Raw genomic sequence first — 19371 nt, forward strand, 5'->3', positions numbered from 1 at the left:
AGCCAGTTATTCCTCTTTGGCCATCTATTAATCCCCCTAAAAAGCATTAGCCTAACTTACTAGCTACACTAAAAATAATAAGGGAAAAGTACAGCTAACAGTTTTTCTGACTGAACTGAAGAACTTAAGATCTGAAGTCCAAAAGCTCCACCACTGATAAGCATCAGAAGGCCTATTTTCAGCAGCAACTTTATGGGATCAAAACCTTTACTTGAAATGAACAAAGATCAGTTCTAAATTTATCCCAACCATTTGAATGTGACGATGGCAAAAATGTATTATGCCAAGAGAATTAGGAGACATCTTGAAAAATATTTAAGATTATCATAATTAAATATTTCTGCTTAGCATTCCAATTATACCGTGTACTGTTCTGTGCACAACATGGAAACAGTATTATAAAGCCATTGTTTCAGTTTGCTTCCTGTGATACTAATCTCAATCAGGCCGTCAGACGAACAGCCTGCATTTCTAAATGTTAAAGGCTTCCTCTCCAACATTCCCACACAGAATTGCCTACTGTGAAAATCAAAGGGAAACGTGTTACTAAGTAAAGCAGCAACTTTTATAAAGCAAAACCTGGTATTTTTTACCCTTTTGAACTCTGAGATATACAACCAGCTATTTCCTATTATGATAGGATACAAGGGCCAAGCTTGGGCCCTGCAACGCCTGCAGGAGATGTGTACCCTGCAATCCAAAAGTCAGGATTTTTGGAGGCACGTAGCAGGAGAGCTCTCAATGAGGGCTCAGATTCAGGGGCTCTGCCATTCACCTGCTGGAAGAATGATGGCATAGATTTCCCTAGGTCTTGGCTTCCCGACAGATAAATAATCATTATGCAGACACAGCTAGTAAAACAGCCCAAGTTACACAAGTGAAAAGCCCTATTCCGAGTCAGGGAATAATAGGAAGGGGCATGAGACACCCAATGCCAGTAGACTGAGGCTGGCAAGTTGCCTGCGGCCATCTCTGAAATCCCATCTGGAGCATCAGCTTGCAGAAAAATGAGGGTGCAGTCCTGGGAAGGGCCTTCCTTTTTCTGCTTCAGGCAAAAGTGCCTTGAAACGGAGAGATGTGTTTGAGAATCAAGCCCACAAACAGTAATACAAAATAAAATCTGGTGTTCTGGAAGGTTTTTATAGAATAAATAAGAGAAATGCTAATCAAGCAGTAGGTTTTTTCTCTACTATAGTTTGAAGCATTTTTCAAGCTGCACTGCAAGCTTCTTTTAGTGACACTGTATGTATATAAAAATGCAGTAAATGTTATTTCAATGTCCTAATTAATGACAGAACAAGTACTCTCACTTTACTCCAGTATATAATCCAGCCCAAATAATCTGGGAGTATATACTCCAGTATATACTCCAACCCAAATAATCAAAACAGTTTCAATAAAGACAAAAGGGGGTTTGCAGGCTGGGATGGGCATTTGCTTCTCATGTACCTTCACGTCCCCACCTCCCAGTTCACCTGTCATAGACGACACAGTATCCTCCATGCTCCCCATCAGTCAAATCAGACTTCTCAAATGCAACAACGAATTTATGGATAAGTTCCAGGGTGCTAAATATGCACATGAAACCTTTGCAGCAGCTTTGCTTCGGGCTCAGAAAGTGTCTAGAGCAAAAGCAAGAATTAACGAGCACAAACATCACACAAGCCCAGTTTCCATCTTGTTTCATGCTTGTCAAAGCATGATAAGCAGCAAACCTCTTCATCTGTGAGCCTACAGTTGCATCAAAAACCTACCACTCTAAATTAAATTGGATGGCCTTCTAGTGAAAGCTAATGTCCTTATAAAGACTGACATTTTTTAGAGTTCCACAATCAAAAATATAAAATGTAACTTAAGTATTAGCTATACTCAGAGTAGTAGATGAGCAGCAGACATGGGTTTCTGGCTTGAGTTCTTTCATTTAGATGTATTTTTATTATCAGAAAATAATACCCAAAATTTCCTGAAAATCAGTCCCCTTAAAGTACCCTAATTTCAATTCCTCAGAATAGAAGCGTCAAAGACTTTGAAACTGTTATCTACACCTCTGCTATTTAAAGATGCAGCCATGGGCAAATCTGCACTTGACTAACAACACAAATTTTAATGAGAGGACTTCAATTTAATATTTAGGGGGAGTTAATATTGGGGAAGTGAGTGCATCAGGCTTAAGGCTAAGGAAATAACTAGCATAGAGAAAGCATGAAATATTAAAGCACAGCCTGTTGCTACCGTAACATTTTATTTCCAGATTCTTTTCTAACTGCTGGGTACTGGTGGTACTTCAAGAAAAGCTGCATGAATCACATTGTTTTTCAAATACTGTCACAGAAATATCCTATCTTTATATGTATGTATGAATATTATATATACATACTGAGTTGTCATCACTATCAAATGAGTCTAAGCCTTTAGACTACAGAAGCATCAAAATAAATGTTTCATCTGTAATTTTTTCCTCACTGAGAAATGTAAACGTATTTGAAAAGTTCACTTTAATCTTTGCAGTCCAGCAAATGTATTTTTCTGATGATGACAACATCCAACTATTTCAGGTCAATTTTCACAAGCATACAAATTATTTATTTTATATGTTACAGCCTTTCCAAAGTTTGCTTTTCCTATGCTGGGTCAGTCTCTAGTTCATGCCACATAAATATCTGAAGAACTGCAGGGTTTTTTTTATGAGAAAGTTGCTAACAAATTGGCTTGTTGTATGGTAAGTTAAGAACATTTACCTACCTACGCAACGCAACTTCTTCAAGTATTAGTTACATGACGAAATCAGAGATGATTTCCAAACACTGTTCAGCAAATAAACTTTACTTTTCACAGAAGTACATGTTAAAACCACATTCTATAAGCAAAGATGAAAATACCTACATTTTATACAATAGTCTTTAGCAGAAGCCAAAAGCGCCACAAAAAATTACAGAGCACACAGAAATAGAACTGAATTTGCCATATATTTCAGACTAACCAACAACAAACCAACAGCATACTCATCCACAAAATGGGATACTTCCTAATAACATTTATCAAAATAATTGCTATGGCATGACTCAACTTTTCTGAAAAGAGGAAGTGCAATCATGACCTTATTGGGAGTTTTGCCATTAATGAAGTAAAAGATGAAATTTTGGGTTTACCTTTCCCAAACAATGCAGGCGTTGTTTCGCATTCTTAACACTTATAGGTCACTGTGTGAAAGTTCTTCTGGAACATCAGTTGTTTTCATTGATGTTACAGGCTACTCAAGCCACAGATTTTCATCAAATGATGATTCAATTATAGGAGCAAAATAAGAATGTTGCTGATTTGATCAGTTTTCACAGGCTATAAAAATTATGCTCATTTACATTTCTTACTAGTCCAACATGAGCAAGACTCTACATAGAATCCATTCACATCAAGTATTTAAAAGTTGTTTTAGCTATCTTAGTCTACCTTGTCATAAACAATCTACATACTATTTATTGCCAGTGGATAGCACAATTAGTCCTTTCAGACAAAGTATTGGACCCCCAGAACTTCCCAGTTGCTCTTTGAATGTGGTGGCACAAAGATGCTTGCCATGCCAAATCAAAATTTATTTCTTTCAGCATGGAAGCTTAAGGTGCATGTTTGAATTCTGATTAAACTCTTAAAAGCTTAAACTCTTGTAACTGAGCTTAATAAATCACATTCAGGAGTTCTGAGAGGTTTTTTAGAGAGGCAAAACCCCTGCACTAGTTGTTATTTTAGTAACCCTGCGCTCAAAGAAGAGCATGCACAATCTTACCAAGATGCCATCAACTAGCAATAAAAATTAACTTCTTTTAGCCAGGTGTTACCTGAAGACAGAAGCTTATGAGTCCGTAGGAAACTGATTGCCAGGCGCATTATGGATGCCTTGTCCAGGTGGGAGCTGATGTTGTGGGGCAGAGGCAGCTCATGTGCCAGTTCATAGAAAACTTCGGTCTCTTTGCTTCTTCTGCATCTTGCTGCATCTCTTGACTTCTCCTTCCTCCGTTCGGAACTGCTCCTGATAGGTAAAGAAGAGAAAGGAAAAAGCATTTCTTGAAATGCAATTCACAACTTGAGAGGCATTTATGAGAGTTCATCTTTTCACCAATAAATCCATTCTGTCAAGTGGTTTAAATCAATTGGTCAGAATTTAGTATCTATTTGCTCCTTTTAAAATGGGAATTAGGAGAGGACTGTCACAGCTGGAAAGGGCTCTGGTTCTACACAAATCAGCCTTTGAATGCCCTGAATTCCCACTGAGTGTGAGGACTGAGATCTGCCTTAGGCAAGAGATTCAAAATGAAATGGCAAACTATTACTCCTGGGATTCAGGAAACATTAAAAATAATTTTTTTTATTTGTTCAATCTAAATTTACTTACTCTGGGATGGGTGGCAATCCATTTTAAAGCTAGAACAATAACAGTGTATAGAACTGTGTCATAGATATTACAATGTTGTAGAGTTTCAATGGCTATACACCACATTAAAATAAAAGTAGTAATAGAATATCAAACTGTGTTGGTCTGTAGAACTGTCTCAGCTCTTAATCCAACACTATTCTGGAAAAACACCTTTCCTTGACCATAAAGGATACAAAATGGGAAAGAAAATACTGTTGCTTGCAAGACAGTCCTCCTTTCTAGAAGCTATTCTAATTAAATCACCATGACTTCATTTTCTATGAAAACAGATTCTTTCTTGAGTAAAATAACATGACCAATAGAGCTAACTGCCTTAAAACTCCACAGAGAACAGAAGAGCAGGAAATAACAAAGGGGAAGACATTTTATGAAGCAAGTATGCAAAATTAAGCCACCGAGGGACAAATTTAAATTTAACATGTGAGAAACACAGGAATACGTTTATAGGATTCTGGAATAGGGCAGTTTAAGAGGAAACTCCACTGACACCAAGGTTCTTTTATAAAGCGCGATTCTTATTTTAGAACATGAAGCACCTGAATCCATTCAAAACCATCAGCTATTTCAGCCCCATGTAGTTCTGCTGATACTACAAGTTCCTACACTTGCATAAGTTGAGGAATAAATTTCTTTACAATAGACTCTTGCAGTAGTCCACCAGTGCAAATAGCACTGAATAGCACAAAACAGACAGAACAAGGTGTGGAGTAGATCAGTTGCTCTGTTTTTGCTGTTGTGGCTGCACATTCACTTCTAGAATTACCAGCAGCATCTCTCCATTTGCAAGACTCCCAAAAATGAAGCAGCCTACAACCTGCTTTTTCCAACATCAATATAAAATAATGAGCCTATAAACTAAAAATGGATCAACCAAAAAACCCCACCCTATCAAAACAAGGAGTTTCAATAAGTATATTCTGTTGAATTAAGATTATGAGGAAAACAAATATTAATCACATTACTTAATCCTAGAAACTGTTCCAATCATGACCAGAGTCATGCAAAACTGCATAGAGTAGAAAAATGGTGTTAATCCATAGTAATGTATTCTAAAGAAGATGACTGTTTCTTGAAGACCCAGAGATCCTGCAGCAGCTTCTAGCACTGAAACCACTGGAGGTTTCATAAATTAGAAAGAAGGAAAAATAGCCAGGATGTGCACTAAATGCCAAGAGTAAAGTTACAATAGCATGTTTGTTGGGGTCAAACAAGGCTGGGCACTCGATATCATCATCCAAAGCAGGACTGGGCTCAAAACAGAGCAGTAGAGCCCTTATGCTGCAAAACACATGATGGGCACGTGTGCAATCAGGTAGGTGCTCAGCAGTGGGTGTGCTAATAGGGCAAGGGGCCTCATAAATTCTTAAACTACCTTCTCAAGATCCACAATCAGCCCTCGGCAAACCTTTCACAATTGTTTTGCCCAAGATGACTGTTTTATAACTTGGTCTCTGTTACAGGAGGCATGTGCTGGAGAAGGTCTGTACACATTTCAGTACAGAATGGCAGGATCCAACTTTGATAATTACTTCACAGGTATCCGTGAAGTGAACGCTGACCCACAGGAGTCTGAATCTAAAGGACCAGATATTCACAAAGTGACACTAATTCACTACTTTTCTCCTTGCCAAGTAAGAGTCATACTACATCCATGTAATTAAAAAAGTCCCTTCATACAACTGTCTGAGAAGACACAACAGAAAATGCCCCATGTTCTCCTGGGGCAGGTGCTGGGTACAGGGGAGTCATGTAAAACACTTATACCAATGCAACTTTCAGAAATATACTCTCTAAAGAAAAATGTGCCTAAACTGTGCCTATAAAGATGCTAGACTGGGAACAAATCTCAGTTTCTAATTATACTAACAAAATAAATGAGTAGAAACAAACCAAAACCAAACAGAACAAAAATTTTGTGGTAATATTTGTGAATATTCTGCCTCTTGAAAAATTTAACTTGAATCGTCTAAATCTAGATGCTACAATTTTCACATTAGAACCAACTTGGTCAAAACAAAATCCAGTCCCTCCTCATTTAAATACAAAACTTTGGGAACCAAGGACAAAGCCAGGTCACAATTTATGCAGTAAAAACAGGTTATATAAGAGACGGTCTCTCATGACATCATTCTGGCCACAAAGAAAAATATTTGATTTTGCTAACCTCTGTAAATATAATTTTGAAGTGTGGCTAATGAAACAAGCTGGTTTCGTTAACCATGGGTTGCTCGAGGTTTCTAATAACTTAAGCTATGAGTAGAGAAAGATTTTCTTTCTCTCTGCTGCAGATGCTTTCCCTCAACACTGTTTCTGACTGTCTTGCTCAGGTTCTCTACAGAGAGACATCATAGTTCATTACACACCTCACAGGAGCTTTCTCACATCAGAAAACAAGTGGAGGAATCAGCCTGCCTGTGCTTTCAAAAGACTTTTCACTTGCCCATTGTCATTTTAAATAAACAAAAAACTTGCTTGTTAAGCATTTCCCCCTGTGGCTTCCTACACCTCAATTTCCCCCACATCTTCCCTCACTCAGCACACCCTCGAGTCTCCTTGTTATTGTAGACAACCCAGGATAAAGCACACCGAGATCCAAAACATCCCCAATCCCACTTCCCCCCAAGACATCCATTTTGCTTGCTGGCCCTCCCAGGGATGCCCATCTCAGAGACAGTCCTGTGCTTACTCATCCTGATTGCAAGTGCCTCCCAAAAATGCAGTTAAGTGACAGAATTCTGCAAAAAGTAGTATTTTCATGGTTTTCACTTGCAGACCAGAGGCAACTCTCTCTGCAGTTATTCCCATGTTATGCATTTCACCCCAGGTGAGGCCGGACTACCTATAGCTGGAGAGTGACAATGTGACTGCCTAACAACCTGCCCGACTGAATGCCAGGAGGAAAGGCCAACTCCAAACCCTCTTCACACATCATTCAGGCAATAGAGAAAAGGCCCAAGCTCTAGCTAATTTATGAATCATTCCCTCCTAGCACATAAACCACCCACTTACGTGGCAGAAAAAGAGCACATGCCTGCGTCATTGCTTGGAGAAAGCAACGCAAGCAGAAACCTCATTCACCCAAACCTTTGACAAATTTTAGAAGTGCAGAGGGGAGAGAGAAGAAAGCCACCATGAATCAAGCCACCCGTACACTGGTCCAGGGCCCAGGGGTACTGCAGGGGAAGACTCCTTGGAGCACCCCGACCCTCACTCCTTCAGCATTACTGTTTCCAATAAAAAAACAAGAAAGGAATGGAAAAGCTCACATTTCTATTGGAAATAGGGAGACTGAGCTGAGGAATGGGCCTGGGGACTCCATCCAGGATTTGGCTATGTAGAGGGTGGTCGGGAGACTCAGTGAGAAGAAATGGGGAGGTGCTGCTTCCCAGCAAGGACTCTCTCAGGGCTGCTGGATGATGCTCTGGTGCCACAGTGCTTACAGGTGTGCAAGGCATAGAGAATGGAAGAGTTAAGGCAGCACAGGCAGTTCCCTGCCACAGAACACAAGTACGGCACTGTACCCTCAGGACAGTTGTTTACATGATTTCCCACTCCCTTCTGGCATTCTTAGTCTGCACTCTGAAAATAGAATTTACAGGCCAACACATATGAGAAGAGATGACAAACAACTGGCAAGTATTTGCCCTCCCAGGTGAAGCTTTCAAATTTTCAGAAGCAGTTCTCCATGCTTCTCCCAAGAACCCAAACACTGAACCAGTCCCAAGGCTACACCCATGCACAGGAACCGAGCATGAAATCCAAAGGTTGAAGGCATCCAAAGCGATGTAGGAATGCCCTGCATGGATCCCAGGAGCCAGATTCCTATCCTCTTGCTCATCTCCAGCAGGCCCTTGCAACACAGTTTCACTGAAATAGGTGGAAATGCTTGCACACAAAGGTCTTGCACATCTGAGGTGAAGATCATAATCTGCCCACTGCTGTGGCAGTTCCAGGCTCCAGCAGCCAGGAAAAATGCTGAGGCAGCCAACCCGGGCTGGGGGCTGCGCTGCTGCCACTGCCCTCTGCAGCATCTCTGAAAGGCACCAGAAACCCAGAGACAGGAGGGATCAGTCCAACAAGTGTTTGGGCAAACAGACCACCCCCTGCATTGGGAGCTTAGGCACAGGCATACAGCGTCACTCAAGGATCCGCAGTCAGGTTAGGCACCCACACAACCCTCCTTGGCTCAGCAGACAGGGACTGACCTGAGGTTTCAGTCCTCTTTCCACTGACTGTGACTGTAGTCGCTCTCTGCCGTTGCAATCCTACCAGTACTTCGCCTCCACCAGTAACCCCTGCCCACCACCTCCACCCGTACATCTCCCTGGTCCTTCCTGCAGGCAGTTACCCTGCTCCAAGCCCTTGGTACCCACTCAGCTGATGGCGGTGCCAGGTCGTCAGCTTCAGTGATCTTCCCTTCTGTCAAGGACATTGGTGGCCTCCTCTAAGCTGATGGAGGGGACTTGCCAAGACAGCAATCTTCTCCTCAGGGTTTCACCGCTCTTCACAAGTCCGTATGGATCGATACTCAGGTTGTGTACACACACACACTTGCTTAAGATTCAGCAGTGCACCAACTGCACTGAATTACACTCCCACCTTGTAGGTTCCAGATCACAGAAGCTTTCAGAGAAATTGTAATCCACACCTCGCAGAAAAATACCTTATAGGTAACCCGGCAGCCTTCACTCGTACATACACACTGCGTGGCACGTTCGGACAGTTCTTTGAATTACGCAGTGTACATTGACTCGCTTGAGCTTACTTCATGATTTTGGTGACCCTTGGACTTTGCTTCAAACTGCCATGTATGCAAGCTAGTAAAACAACACACATATTACTTTATATCCAATGGCTGGTTATTAAATGTTTCTAGCTTCAGCACTTTAAAGGTCAAGAATCCACAGAATTAAGTTGTCACATGAAATTTCTGTAGTAAATGCTCATTTCAAATGGTTTAAAGGTAAAGTTTCAAATGCTAACTTGCAGAACAAGAAAAATGCATTCTATGGATTCAAAGATAAGAAAATACAGTACAAATAAATGAAAAAAGATCAGATGCTTAGCATAAAAAATATTTTCCAATTAAAACCTGTAAAAACTCAACAAAAATATTTTAACAGGCAGTACTACCTTAGATAACAATGAAGATTTATTTCAAACCAGCAAATGCATTTTTTGCTGTGTTTATATTTTGCATTATCTTCTGCTTGGCAAATCCCTACATTATTTGAACCAGGATAATTTTTAAAACTGAGTTTTGCTGACTGTGAGGCAGTCCATAGCTATCTCAGAACCACACCACTTGACTGCCCCAGAGATGTGCTTGCAGACACCAAGCAGCCAGCAGTCATGCTTACTTAGCCTTAAAATTCCTTTTAAAAGTATTTGTAACCATTCTACCTGACAAGCAGTTTATTCTGGATGACATGCTGTGCTTTTGAAAGCTCCCTCCATTAAAGTAATAAAAGTAACCATTGGTAAATAAAAAGTGCTAGAAACAGCAATTTACTCACTCACCAGGAACTTGGGTCAAACTATGAAAGCTGTGAAGGAAACCCATACACAGTGCCATGTTTATGTGTACACCTCTCTCCAGTGAAAATAATTACTTCTAAAGTCTGAGAAGACACCAGATGCCCAGGTTCAGCACAACAGCAAAAGCAAAAGGAAGGGAAAGGACATAGAGTTATTTTTGGACAGAGAAAAAAAACCACCCCACCAATTTGAAATATGTGGAGGGCTCATGGAGGGCAAGTGCTAAAGCAGTGTTGCTGCCCACTGGGATACGGTACCCAGTACACAGACAGAACAAATACAAACAATGCCAAAATGGAGAATTCATTAATAAAGGAAATGAGAGTTCGAAGGTAACAAGAAAGGCTACTAACAGAAAGGGCTATTACAAAAATAAGGAAATGAAGTATCTTCCACCCTTCCTTTAAAGCTGCCCTAACTTACAGTAACTCACCACCAACTCCTTGGCTTGATTGAGGGATTTCTTGTGTTTCTGTACATACTCATTAAATAACAAATCACTGCTAGTTCAGCAAAGCTTGAAATCTACTGCCATATGTGATGGAATTCCTTCATCTAAGTTTAAAACCAAAGGCTAGATGAGGCCTAAATGAATACCAAACTTTTGGTTACTTCAAACGTATTTATTATTCACTAATTCCATATCACCCTAGGACCACCAGAGCTGACGGTAACACATCCAGGAATAGGCTTCCTGAACAGGGAACATATCAGCTGCTTAGACAGGATAAACTCTATATGTACTTTAAAGCCACACATAAGACTATAACTTCTCCAGTGTCTGAAGTTCTGATGGTACCTTTAGTAGTAATAATTAAGCTGTACTGGATTTGTATTTTATTTATTTTCATTAACATTTCTGGCACTTTTTTCTGGGAAAAAAAAAAAAACAACGGAAAACAAAACCGTGGTTCTGAGACAAAAAGCATTATACCTATACAGTTTTAAAATGTTTACAGCACTAGCATCTTTTTTATACCACTAGCTACATTTAATGCAGCTACTGAAAGAAAAACACTTTGCAACTGAAGTTGTCACAGCAGCTAAGTAGTACTTGGGGAGTTCAATGTTGCAAACAGCACTGAGGCTGCAGGAGCACTTACATTTCTTCAAAGCATTTAGGTTCACAATATGTCAACAAAGTCTGATAAATTTAATCATAGTAAGCAAAACAACATCTACAGGATTTATGTTCTTCCGTTTTTTCTCTAGTTTATGAGTACCTTGAACTTGAGAGATAAGTATTAGGATTTCGGCAGCCATTAATCTGTTCCTGGATTATTTTACGATGCTTCGACTGCAGCCTGTCCCGCAGTTGCCACGCCAGCACAATCCTGGTACCTCAAAGGATGTGTCAAGCACACTGCAGCTGGGGTAAGGCACAGCCTCACAAAAGGCCCAAGGCATGCAGAGATGCCTCCAGGCTGCTGTTTGATCAGCTGTTAGAGCAGGTAGAGGCACTGCCTTTTTGCCTTTTCAATCCATTCCCTGCATTAGGGTCAGATGACTTTTCTTCTGGTTTAGTTTTCAGGAAGAGCAGTATCATGCTCCAAGTCACTGCATGCTCAGCAAGCCCCAGTGCTGGTAACAAAGGGTCAGAACAACTCTGGATCACCCTTGTAAAGCTGCTGCAGCCCACACTTAGAACAGGTCAGTGAAACATGTCCTCCATTTTCTCAAATATTAAGGAAATCTGGGGAGAAACAAGCAGCCCAGGGCACGGTCAAATCTCAGAGGAGCAGCAAATCATCTCAACTCAGTCTTCCCTCCCCAGAGCGGTTTTGCAGTACTCTGCTCCATCAAGATACCGGATCATGGATTCTTTCCCTGTGGCTATTAGCTCTGACACCAGCCAAGATAAGGCAGGCTTCAGAAATAACCTGCAGACTAAAAAAAAGCCCACCACCAAACTCACTAAATAATACAACAGACATGACTGTTTCAACATTGGCCAAAACTGAACTTGCTTTCAAACCAGCCACATTTTTTGTTTGGGTGACAAATGTACCACTCTGCTTTTCTCCGAAGTTTCCACTTACACATTCTCGAGTCCCTGCAACACAGCTATCGCTGGAATTGCACTGGGCCAGGATAAGGTTATGACAATGCACAACCTGAGATGTCTATCAATGATTTGTGTTTGAGAGATCACAGATCCTTATCTTGTCTCGAATTACTTGTAGTAATCAGTCAGTTTTGACAGCTAATCTAGAGGTCCATACATATTGTTGCTCAAAGGCTCAGGAGGTATTGCTAAGATCTGTTTTCAGATAACTCAACTATTTACCTACTCTAAAAAACACATACCAAAGGATGTGCTTTATCTCTTCACCAGCGGGTTAAAGCTAAAGGTGAGTGAAGCGCAATCTGCAGGCTGGGGGGCGTGAGGGTGTCCAGAAGTTAAATTCAAAACCAGCCTCATTTTTCAGATGGAGCACCGACCACATCCCAGCCCATACCACACCACAACCCAGCATTATTTTTCAAGATGGTGCAACTGCAGGTAAACAAGGACAATTTTTCAATTAAGCTTTATTTCAAGCCTAAGGGACAAACACTGCCATTGTACGACTTTACTATCAGTGGTATGTGTACCTATGCTTCAGCCTCAAACCCACTCATCTGTAACCAGTCAAGAGGGTCATGCTGAACACTGTAGACAAATCCCAAGTTCTAATGCTGTGTTATGCCTTGGGCAACACCCACTAACATCTGTGGGTGAAAACCCTGGTGCTTCTGCAGGTTTGGACCAATATACCGCGACATTTTAGCTCTCCATGCTGGCACATTTGCTGACACACAAGGGGCCTTTGTGGGTAGGAACAATGAGAGAGGCGTGCACAGCTCAGGAAAATGGGTGGTGACCACCAAGGGCTGGAAAAAACCTCTTTCAAAGGACGGTCTTTGAAAACATTCATTACACCCCACCCAGCTATTTTCACTACAATATTTCAGTACATAAAAACAACACAGGGAAAATAAACAGCCCACCTTTCAATATCTTGTAGGTTCTCCAACCCTTGAAAAGAAATCAGTAAGCCATAAACACAGACATCTTCACCAAACAGCCATTTAAGAGGTCTGCAAGCATCCACCAAAACCTCCCTGCACGACTTTTCTTCTCTCATGCATCTCCAGGCTCTCTATATAAGCTGACTCATCCAGACATCTTAATTTTCAGAGTAATCAAAATTTAAAAGTGTATTGATTAGTAAATAAGTGATAGCAAGCATTTATAGGGATCATAAAGTAAATGTATTGGCTCAATTTAAAAAATTGCTATAAAAGAGAACAGTCCACCCCAATGCATTTTGGCTGTGATGGTTTTTTCTGCCAATTTCAGCTAGAACTAATAAAATACTTCAGATAAAACAACAGCAAGACAGAAAAGAGGCAATAAAGTCAATCCATAATGAAATGGGTCTCTGAAATCAGCAGAGAGTTGAAAACTGGAGGCCAGCCTTTGAAGGTATGGAGGCCATGCTCTCACAGAGGTTTGTCTCCATCACAGTCAGCAAGGTTACCAACAGAGCAAAGACTGAGCAGGTGAAATCCCCAGCCTCGGGAACACAAAAAGAGCTCCTTCTTCTAAGGCTTTGGGCTCTCTCTGACAATGCCCTTGATAGCACCCTCAGAAGTTCAGTGTATAAAAACAGTGGAGCATTGACAAAGGATATTCGGTCACTTCATAACAACTTTGTTTCAAGCACAAGGTCTCTGTACTGGATGCTCTAAACACTGCAGTGGTGGCACACACCAACTCTAATTTAAAATGTCTCCTCTAGAGAACGTTCAAAATGACTGTTAAAATTACTTTCCAGCGTTGTCTATTAATAAGTCATATCTTGTCCTTCCAAAGCGTCAAATCTTCTAATAATAAAGTTAAGAAAATAAGTCTTGCAATAAAATCTTTATTTACCAAGCCTCCTTTACTTTTTGGATCTTAATCATTTTAACGTGCCCTTGGTTTTGGTGGAAGTTAACAGTTTCTCCTTCACTATCTCTTGGCGACTTGTAGCCACCCACAGTAAGATGATGGGTATCCAGAAGGAAAAATTGAACAGCCATTTCTCTGGGAAGCAGGGAATAATAATTCTTGAAAATAACAATACAAATGCTCTAAATTTTGACTATTCCATGTAACACAGTTTCCTCCACTTCCTGCATCAATGATCAAGTGCAGATTCTGAGAGCCAGGCTACATTTTCTGCTCTCTGGGGTGTGGGTTTTGCCTGTACAAACATCCTGGGACACAGTTCATTCTTAACCCTTGCTTTTTTTTCAGAGGGCTGTTATTTTATACATTTGATTTTTAATTGTCTGTTTCCTCTTAACTAAGTCATTGAGTAAACTGGAACAGTGATAACTCTGCATGCCGTGATTTCAAGTTCTCATTAGTATTCAAGTCTGCCACTAGTTTAAGTTCGATAAAACTTGAACTTCAGTAGCTTGAGCTGGGGTAAATTGTATTCTTCACTTACTACAAGGGAAAAGGATTGTACCAAAGAGTCAGGCTACTTCAGCTACCTGGCCAGAAAACCAGCAGTCATTTCGGCAAAGTTAGGCAATTCCTCTAACTTTACAGCTAAAATCAGAGCCTGGAGTGATGTTATCTAGGGGCAATCAGTACCCCCAAAACACATACCTTCAGTTCATGGTAAAGACCTGAGGAGCCTTCTCACTGTTGACCTGCCTCTTGGCACCCACTGCTGTGGCAGAAGCCGGAGGGACACTGAAACTCTGGTACTTGAGGAAGAAACTCCACACTCAACTGCAGTATTTCAAATATTTTAAAAATTTTAAGGCTTGGTTCTGTCGGGAAACAGCACTAATTCCTCTGACACATCACCCTGAATAATTACTTGCTAAACACAAACTTTCAAAGGGAACTGCTATAAAGGCAGTCTGTGTTGTAACACAAAGTAAATAGCTACAATCAAAGGATGGTTACTCTAGGCAAAAAAAAAAAAAAAAGAAAAAATGAAAATGGTAAGCAGCAAAGTTAGGAAGTAAGTCTGTATGTATACAAAGGTAAATTCACGTGGTCACATCTCTTCATATCTTCTGGTTTTTACTTCAGAACTATGAATTAACATGTAAGTATCTTGTCATTGTTCCTGCTGGAGCTTTTATTCTTAATGGTAAGCAAACAAGGCATATATGCATATATTGGGCCTGATTCTCATCTCCATCTTGGTCCCATCACCCCGTGAGGTCAGGAGGTAGGAGTCAACTTTAATAAATTCTGTTTATGAAAAATGTAGGTAGGTAAAAATCAATTATTCCAGAAAAGAAACTAGACTTTGTTTCATTTGATACAATCCACAGATGTCAGCTTACTCGACAAGAAACACGTTACAACCAGGCAGGCCTTGGAGATCTCTCAGAACTATGCATCTGTCAAGGGTGTGGTACCTCAGTATTCGCTGCTTTGATTCTAACTATATAGCAACCAAATTTCTGACAAGAAAGCCAAAGATGCTCATGCTGAAATGCATGCAACTGTACCAGTACACATGTAAGTGGTCACAAATTATACAAAACAGACAGTACTTCCCAAGGCAGGGGTGAGGGTGCTCTCATCTCAGTAACTACCAACGCTGTTTTGTAAACATACCTTGTGCCTCCTTACAGCAGCTCTTGGAAAACAATGTTTATTCCTCTTGTCTTTTCCCTAGATTATATAACTTAACCAACTCAACTGCACTTTTTTCCAAAAACTAACTGCTTTCTCAGAAAAGGTCAAAAAAAAAAAAATAGAAAGAAAAGGAAAAGAAATAAAGGGAAAATAGAAAAGAAGTTGCACTCACTGCCAAAACTGATGATCTTGTTATTAGAAAACACAACTGGGATGGTACAGAGGCCAAAGCTGAGGTACACTGAAAAACAATCATACCACAACCCTACCCCAAACAGTAGTGCAGAGGAGGGATGAGGCAGGCGCAGAGAGAGCACCACGTACACATGTTGATACAAGCTGAATCCAAAAGGTAACATCGCTTCTTGCACTAATGTATTCTTTTGAACTGTATTTGTATGGCAGTATAGGTAGGTATGTCTGTACAGAACATGCTGCTGTGGCCAAGAGTAGTTATAAAAACATTCTTACCCCTTCATAGACAAGAAAAAAAACCCTGACTCCTTTCCTACAGAACAGGAATAAATATTTAACTTCTACTGGAACAGACTTATGGTATTGTGAAATACATTTAAGAATAAGAAACCTGTATAATACAAGGCATAAGGAAAACAAGTCATAATTAAAGAGCAAGGCATAATACATCTAATGGAGTCAATCTAAATTGTACAAATATGACTTAACTTGATTTAAACTTGTTTTTAGTCAATGGTACACTTAAAAAATAACAAGCCTTAGAGGAATACACTTTACTTACATACTATTGATTTTATTCCTGATTTAAAAAAAATTAATTATTCAATATTGTACATAACAATCACCTATATAAATTTTCTCCACTGTTCTTATTATCATTTCCTCATACAGATAATAAACTTCCACCAATTTCTATTGATTTTGAAGAAAACTTAAAAACATTGTGAAAAATCTCCAAGGACTTGGACGACAACAACAGTCATTACCAGAGCAAACACATGTTGGTGAACATTCCAACCACAGTTTCTCCACTTAAGTGGTACCCAATATCTCGGCTCAAATTGGTGATTTTCATAACTAATATTAAATAAAGATTTATTATCTACCAATAAATGTTTACCACAGCTGAGAAGAGGTTGTTTAGCTTTAACCAACAAAAGCCTGATAAAACTTTTCTGAAGACACAGTAAAATCAATCCACAATGTAATAAGAAAGAGAAGAGTCTCTATCTGCTATATTTTCAATTAAGCTGCAAATCAGAGTGAGGTAGGGTGTAGGCCTGTGCCTCTGCAGACACAGGGATTTGGTTCACTGTGATTACAGTATGTTTTATTAAAAACCTGGATGAAGATTTGTTTCCCTGAAGCTCTGGCTTGCTAACAGCTCTGGGGAATGATGAATGACAGCATTAAGCCTCATCAGCCCAGAAATGAAGAATGCCAGCAACTTGTCTAACCTGTAGATCAGAGGTTGCAGGATTCACTTGAATTAATACGATTTGAATCTGCGTATTTCTTTAAAACAACAACCTGACCAACTTAAGCAACTTTCAAGGATGGAGAATCAAAGCGAAGCCACTGCAACATTTAGAAGGTTGCTCTACTGGTCAGTCATCTTCACTGTCAAAATATTTGTACAGATTTTCTTTTTCCTCCATAAGAATTTCTTACTGCCTATTTTTAAAAGTCTGAAGTTATTTTGGGCCAACCCAATACCACTTGCCTTTCAGCCTCTGTTTCATACTCTGAAAAAATCTCCTAACCAACAGGTCTTGCATCACAGATATGTTCTGTGCAGAAACTAGGTGCAAATTCAAAAACAACATTTAACATGAGAAAACGTCAGGCCAAGCAGGAAAGAATGCAGAACTGCAAACTGGAGTTTGGCCAGAGGCAAGAGGAGAGACAGAGAAACAAGCAAGATAAGCTATGGGGTTTAGGGAGATAAACCCCCCCACACAAACACCCCTCACCCCAGTTCCCAGAAATACAGTGTTTGCGTCTACTCTAGTGAATGCTATTTCTTCTTCTGCCTTACACATGTACCAGCCACAGCAAGTCATTACTTAGGTGCTTTCACAATTACACCATTCACTAGTACTCACTGTCACACACCGTCAGTACTCACTTTGCCAGGCACAAACATTTCTACAGATGGGTTGCTCTAGACAGTAAAAACCAAAGGGTGACTGCAGGCAGCAGCTGCAAAGCCCATCTCAAAAGTATTTCTCCCATGTTTTTGGAAGCTGCAGCTATTTAAATTATCATCTTGAAATGTTGAATTCCTCACTTCCTCATTTTAGCATTAAAACCAAAACAGCAACAAAACGATGGGGAAAAACATCCTTGATGTGGGATGTCCCATGCCTGACCCATCAGACTCCAACTCAGAGCAGGGATCCAGTACTAACACTCATCCCCACACACAAACAGGGAACTCAAGCACTTGAAGGAGGAAAAAAACCATCTGAAATTCCATCCAAACAACGGCAATTGTGGTGCAAAGAAAGAGGACATAGGGGGACACAGCAGAGTCCAGGACTAAGGACTAGCCTGCAATACCACAAAGTCTCCCCTCCCCAAGCACTCCTTTGAGGGATTATATCACACCTGTCCCTGGGATCAATTCTCACCTCAGCACATCAACTTAAATGGAGTTATCCCAACTTGTATGGATAGGAGATCAGAACACAGCTCTTCAAAATAAGTTTTATTTTATATTCTCTTGTCTTGTGTCAATGCCAATAAACAGGAAATACTTTGCTCTCAGATTCCCCTGGGACATGTCACACTTCTTCCACCAGATGAGCTACTAGGATGCAGTAACTGTTCAGCATGGGAAGGAACATCCAGATTTCCACATCTGCTCTGTTAATTGGCTACCAAGAGAGAAGGATGAAGATTAAAAAGAGAAAGTAGGTAGAAACAACAGTTTTGGAAGAAGTTTAAATAAAACAAGGGTTATGCATGGAAAAAAAGTAACCCTTTCTACAAGTCTATCACAAAAAACAATGGAAGTTTCAAATAATTCCACAGGCCCAGAAACAATGAATCTCTAGCTAGTCTGCGATATAGAATTTCCAAGGTCTGAATACAATTCTATTTCACTATAGAAAACCTGATAAAAGTATTGAGAACCATTTGAAATTAATACTAAGGAAAGTAAGAACGACCATGAACAGAGGTCCATTAAATGATGTTCTCTTCAACACAGAGGCCCAAAGCATGGAGAGAACTGGAAACCAGATTTTTATCAAACCCTCTCTGGAGGAAGTAGATAACATAATTCAGAAAATGGGAGAAAGATCTGGGAGTGCCGTCAGGAGATTCAGGGAGAGGAAAGGGAAAGCACACAACCAGAAAAAATCCCATGAATGTAGAAAGGCTTCAAGACCATGGAAAATATTTCCAAGTGCAGAGCCTAGAATGAGATAGAGAGAAGTGGAGAACTTTTCACCCTGAGTGTCTTGCTTCACAGAGGGGAAAAGGTACAAGTGTGCCTGAAATACAGGAATATCTGGACTCTGTGAAGTCCTAGTTAAGCAAGCACAGATCATCTTAATCAAGCTTTGGGAACTGTCAGGAGGACAAAAATTAATTCTGTTTAACTTCACGAATAACACTTCTTAAGAACAAAAGGACCCAGCCCGTGCAGTAGCTTCGTCAGTCTGATGTATCCAGATTTAGTAGATGAGAAATGGTCTATAGAATGAGCCACTTCTCATTTCCACAAGGATACTGTAGAGAAGAAGAAAAGATACTGCATAAAAACTTTAAAGGAAATACATCT

General features: G+C 40.2%; 1 protein-coding gene across 2 annotated transcripts in view; it reads right to left on the reverse strand.

Moving 5' to 3' along the window:
* EPAS1 (endothelial PAS domain protein 1) overlaps positions 1-19371 on the reverse strand; it is a 78234-nt gene that overhangs the window by 32180 nt on the left and 26683 nt on the right. The window contains exons 1-2 of one of the 2 annotated variants that reach the window (XM_051782862.1): positions 8803-9007; positions 3834-4024 (exon numbers count right to left, since the gene is read on the reverse strand). In XM_051782862.1, the coding sequence (XP_051638822.1) occupies positions 3834-4024; positions 8803-8861 (250 nt within the window). In that variant the 5' untranslated portion in view covers positions 8862-9007. Of the gene's footprint in view, positions 1-3833; positions 4025-8802; positions 9008-19371 lie in introns of those variants that run through there. The other variant, XM_051782863.1, reaches the window with a different exon arrangement.

The sequence above is a fragment of the Manacus candei genome, unplaced genomic scaffold (genome assembly GCF_025592945.1).
Source record: "Manacus candei isolate 608988 ecotype Guabito, Panama unplaced genomic scaffold, ASM2559294v1 h1tg000017l, whole genome shotgun sequence".
In the NCBI taxonomy this organism is placed as follows: domain Eukaryota; kingdom Metazoa; phylum Chordata; class Aves; order Passeriformes; family Pipridae; genus Manacus; species Manacus candei.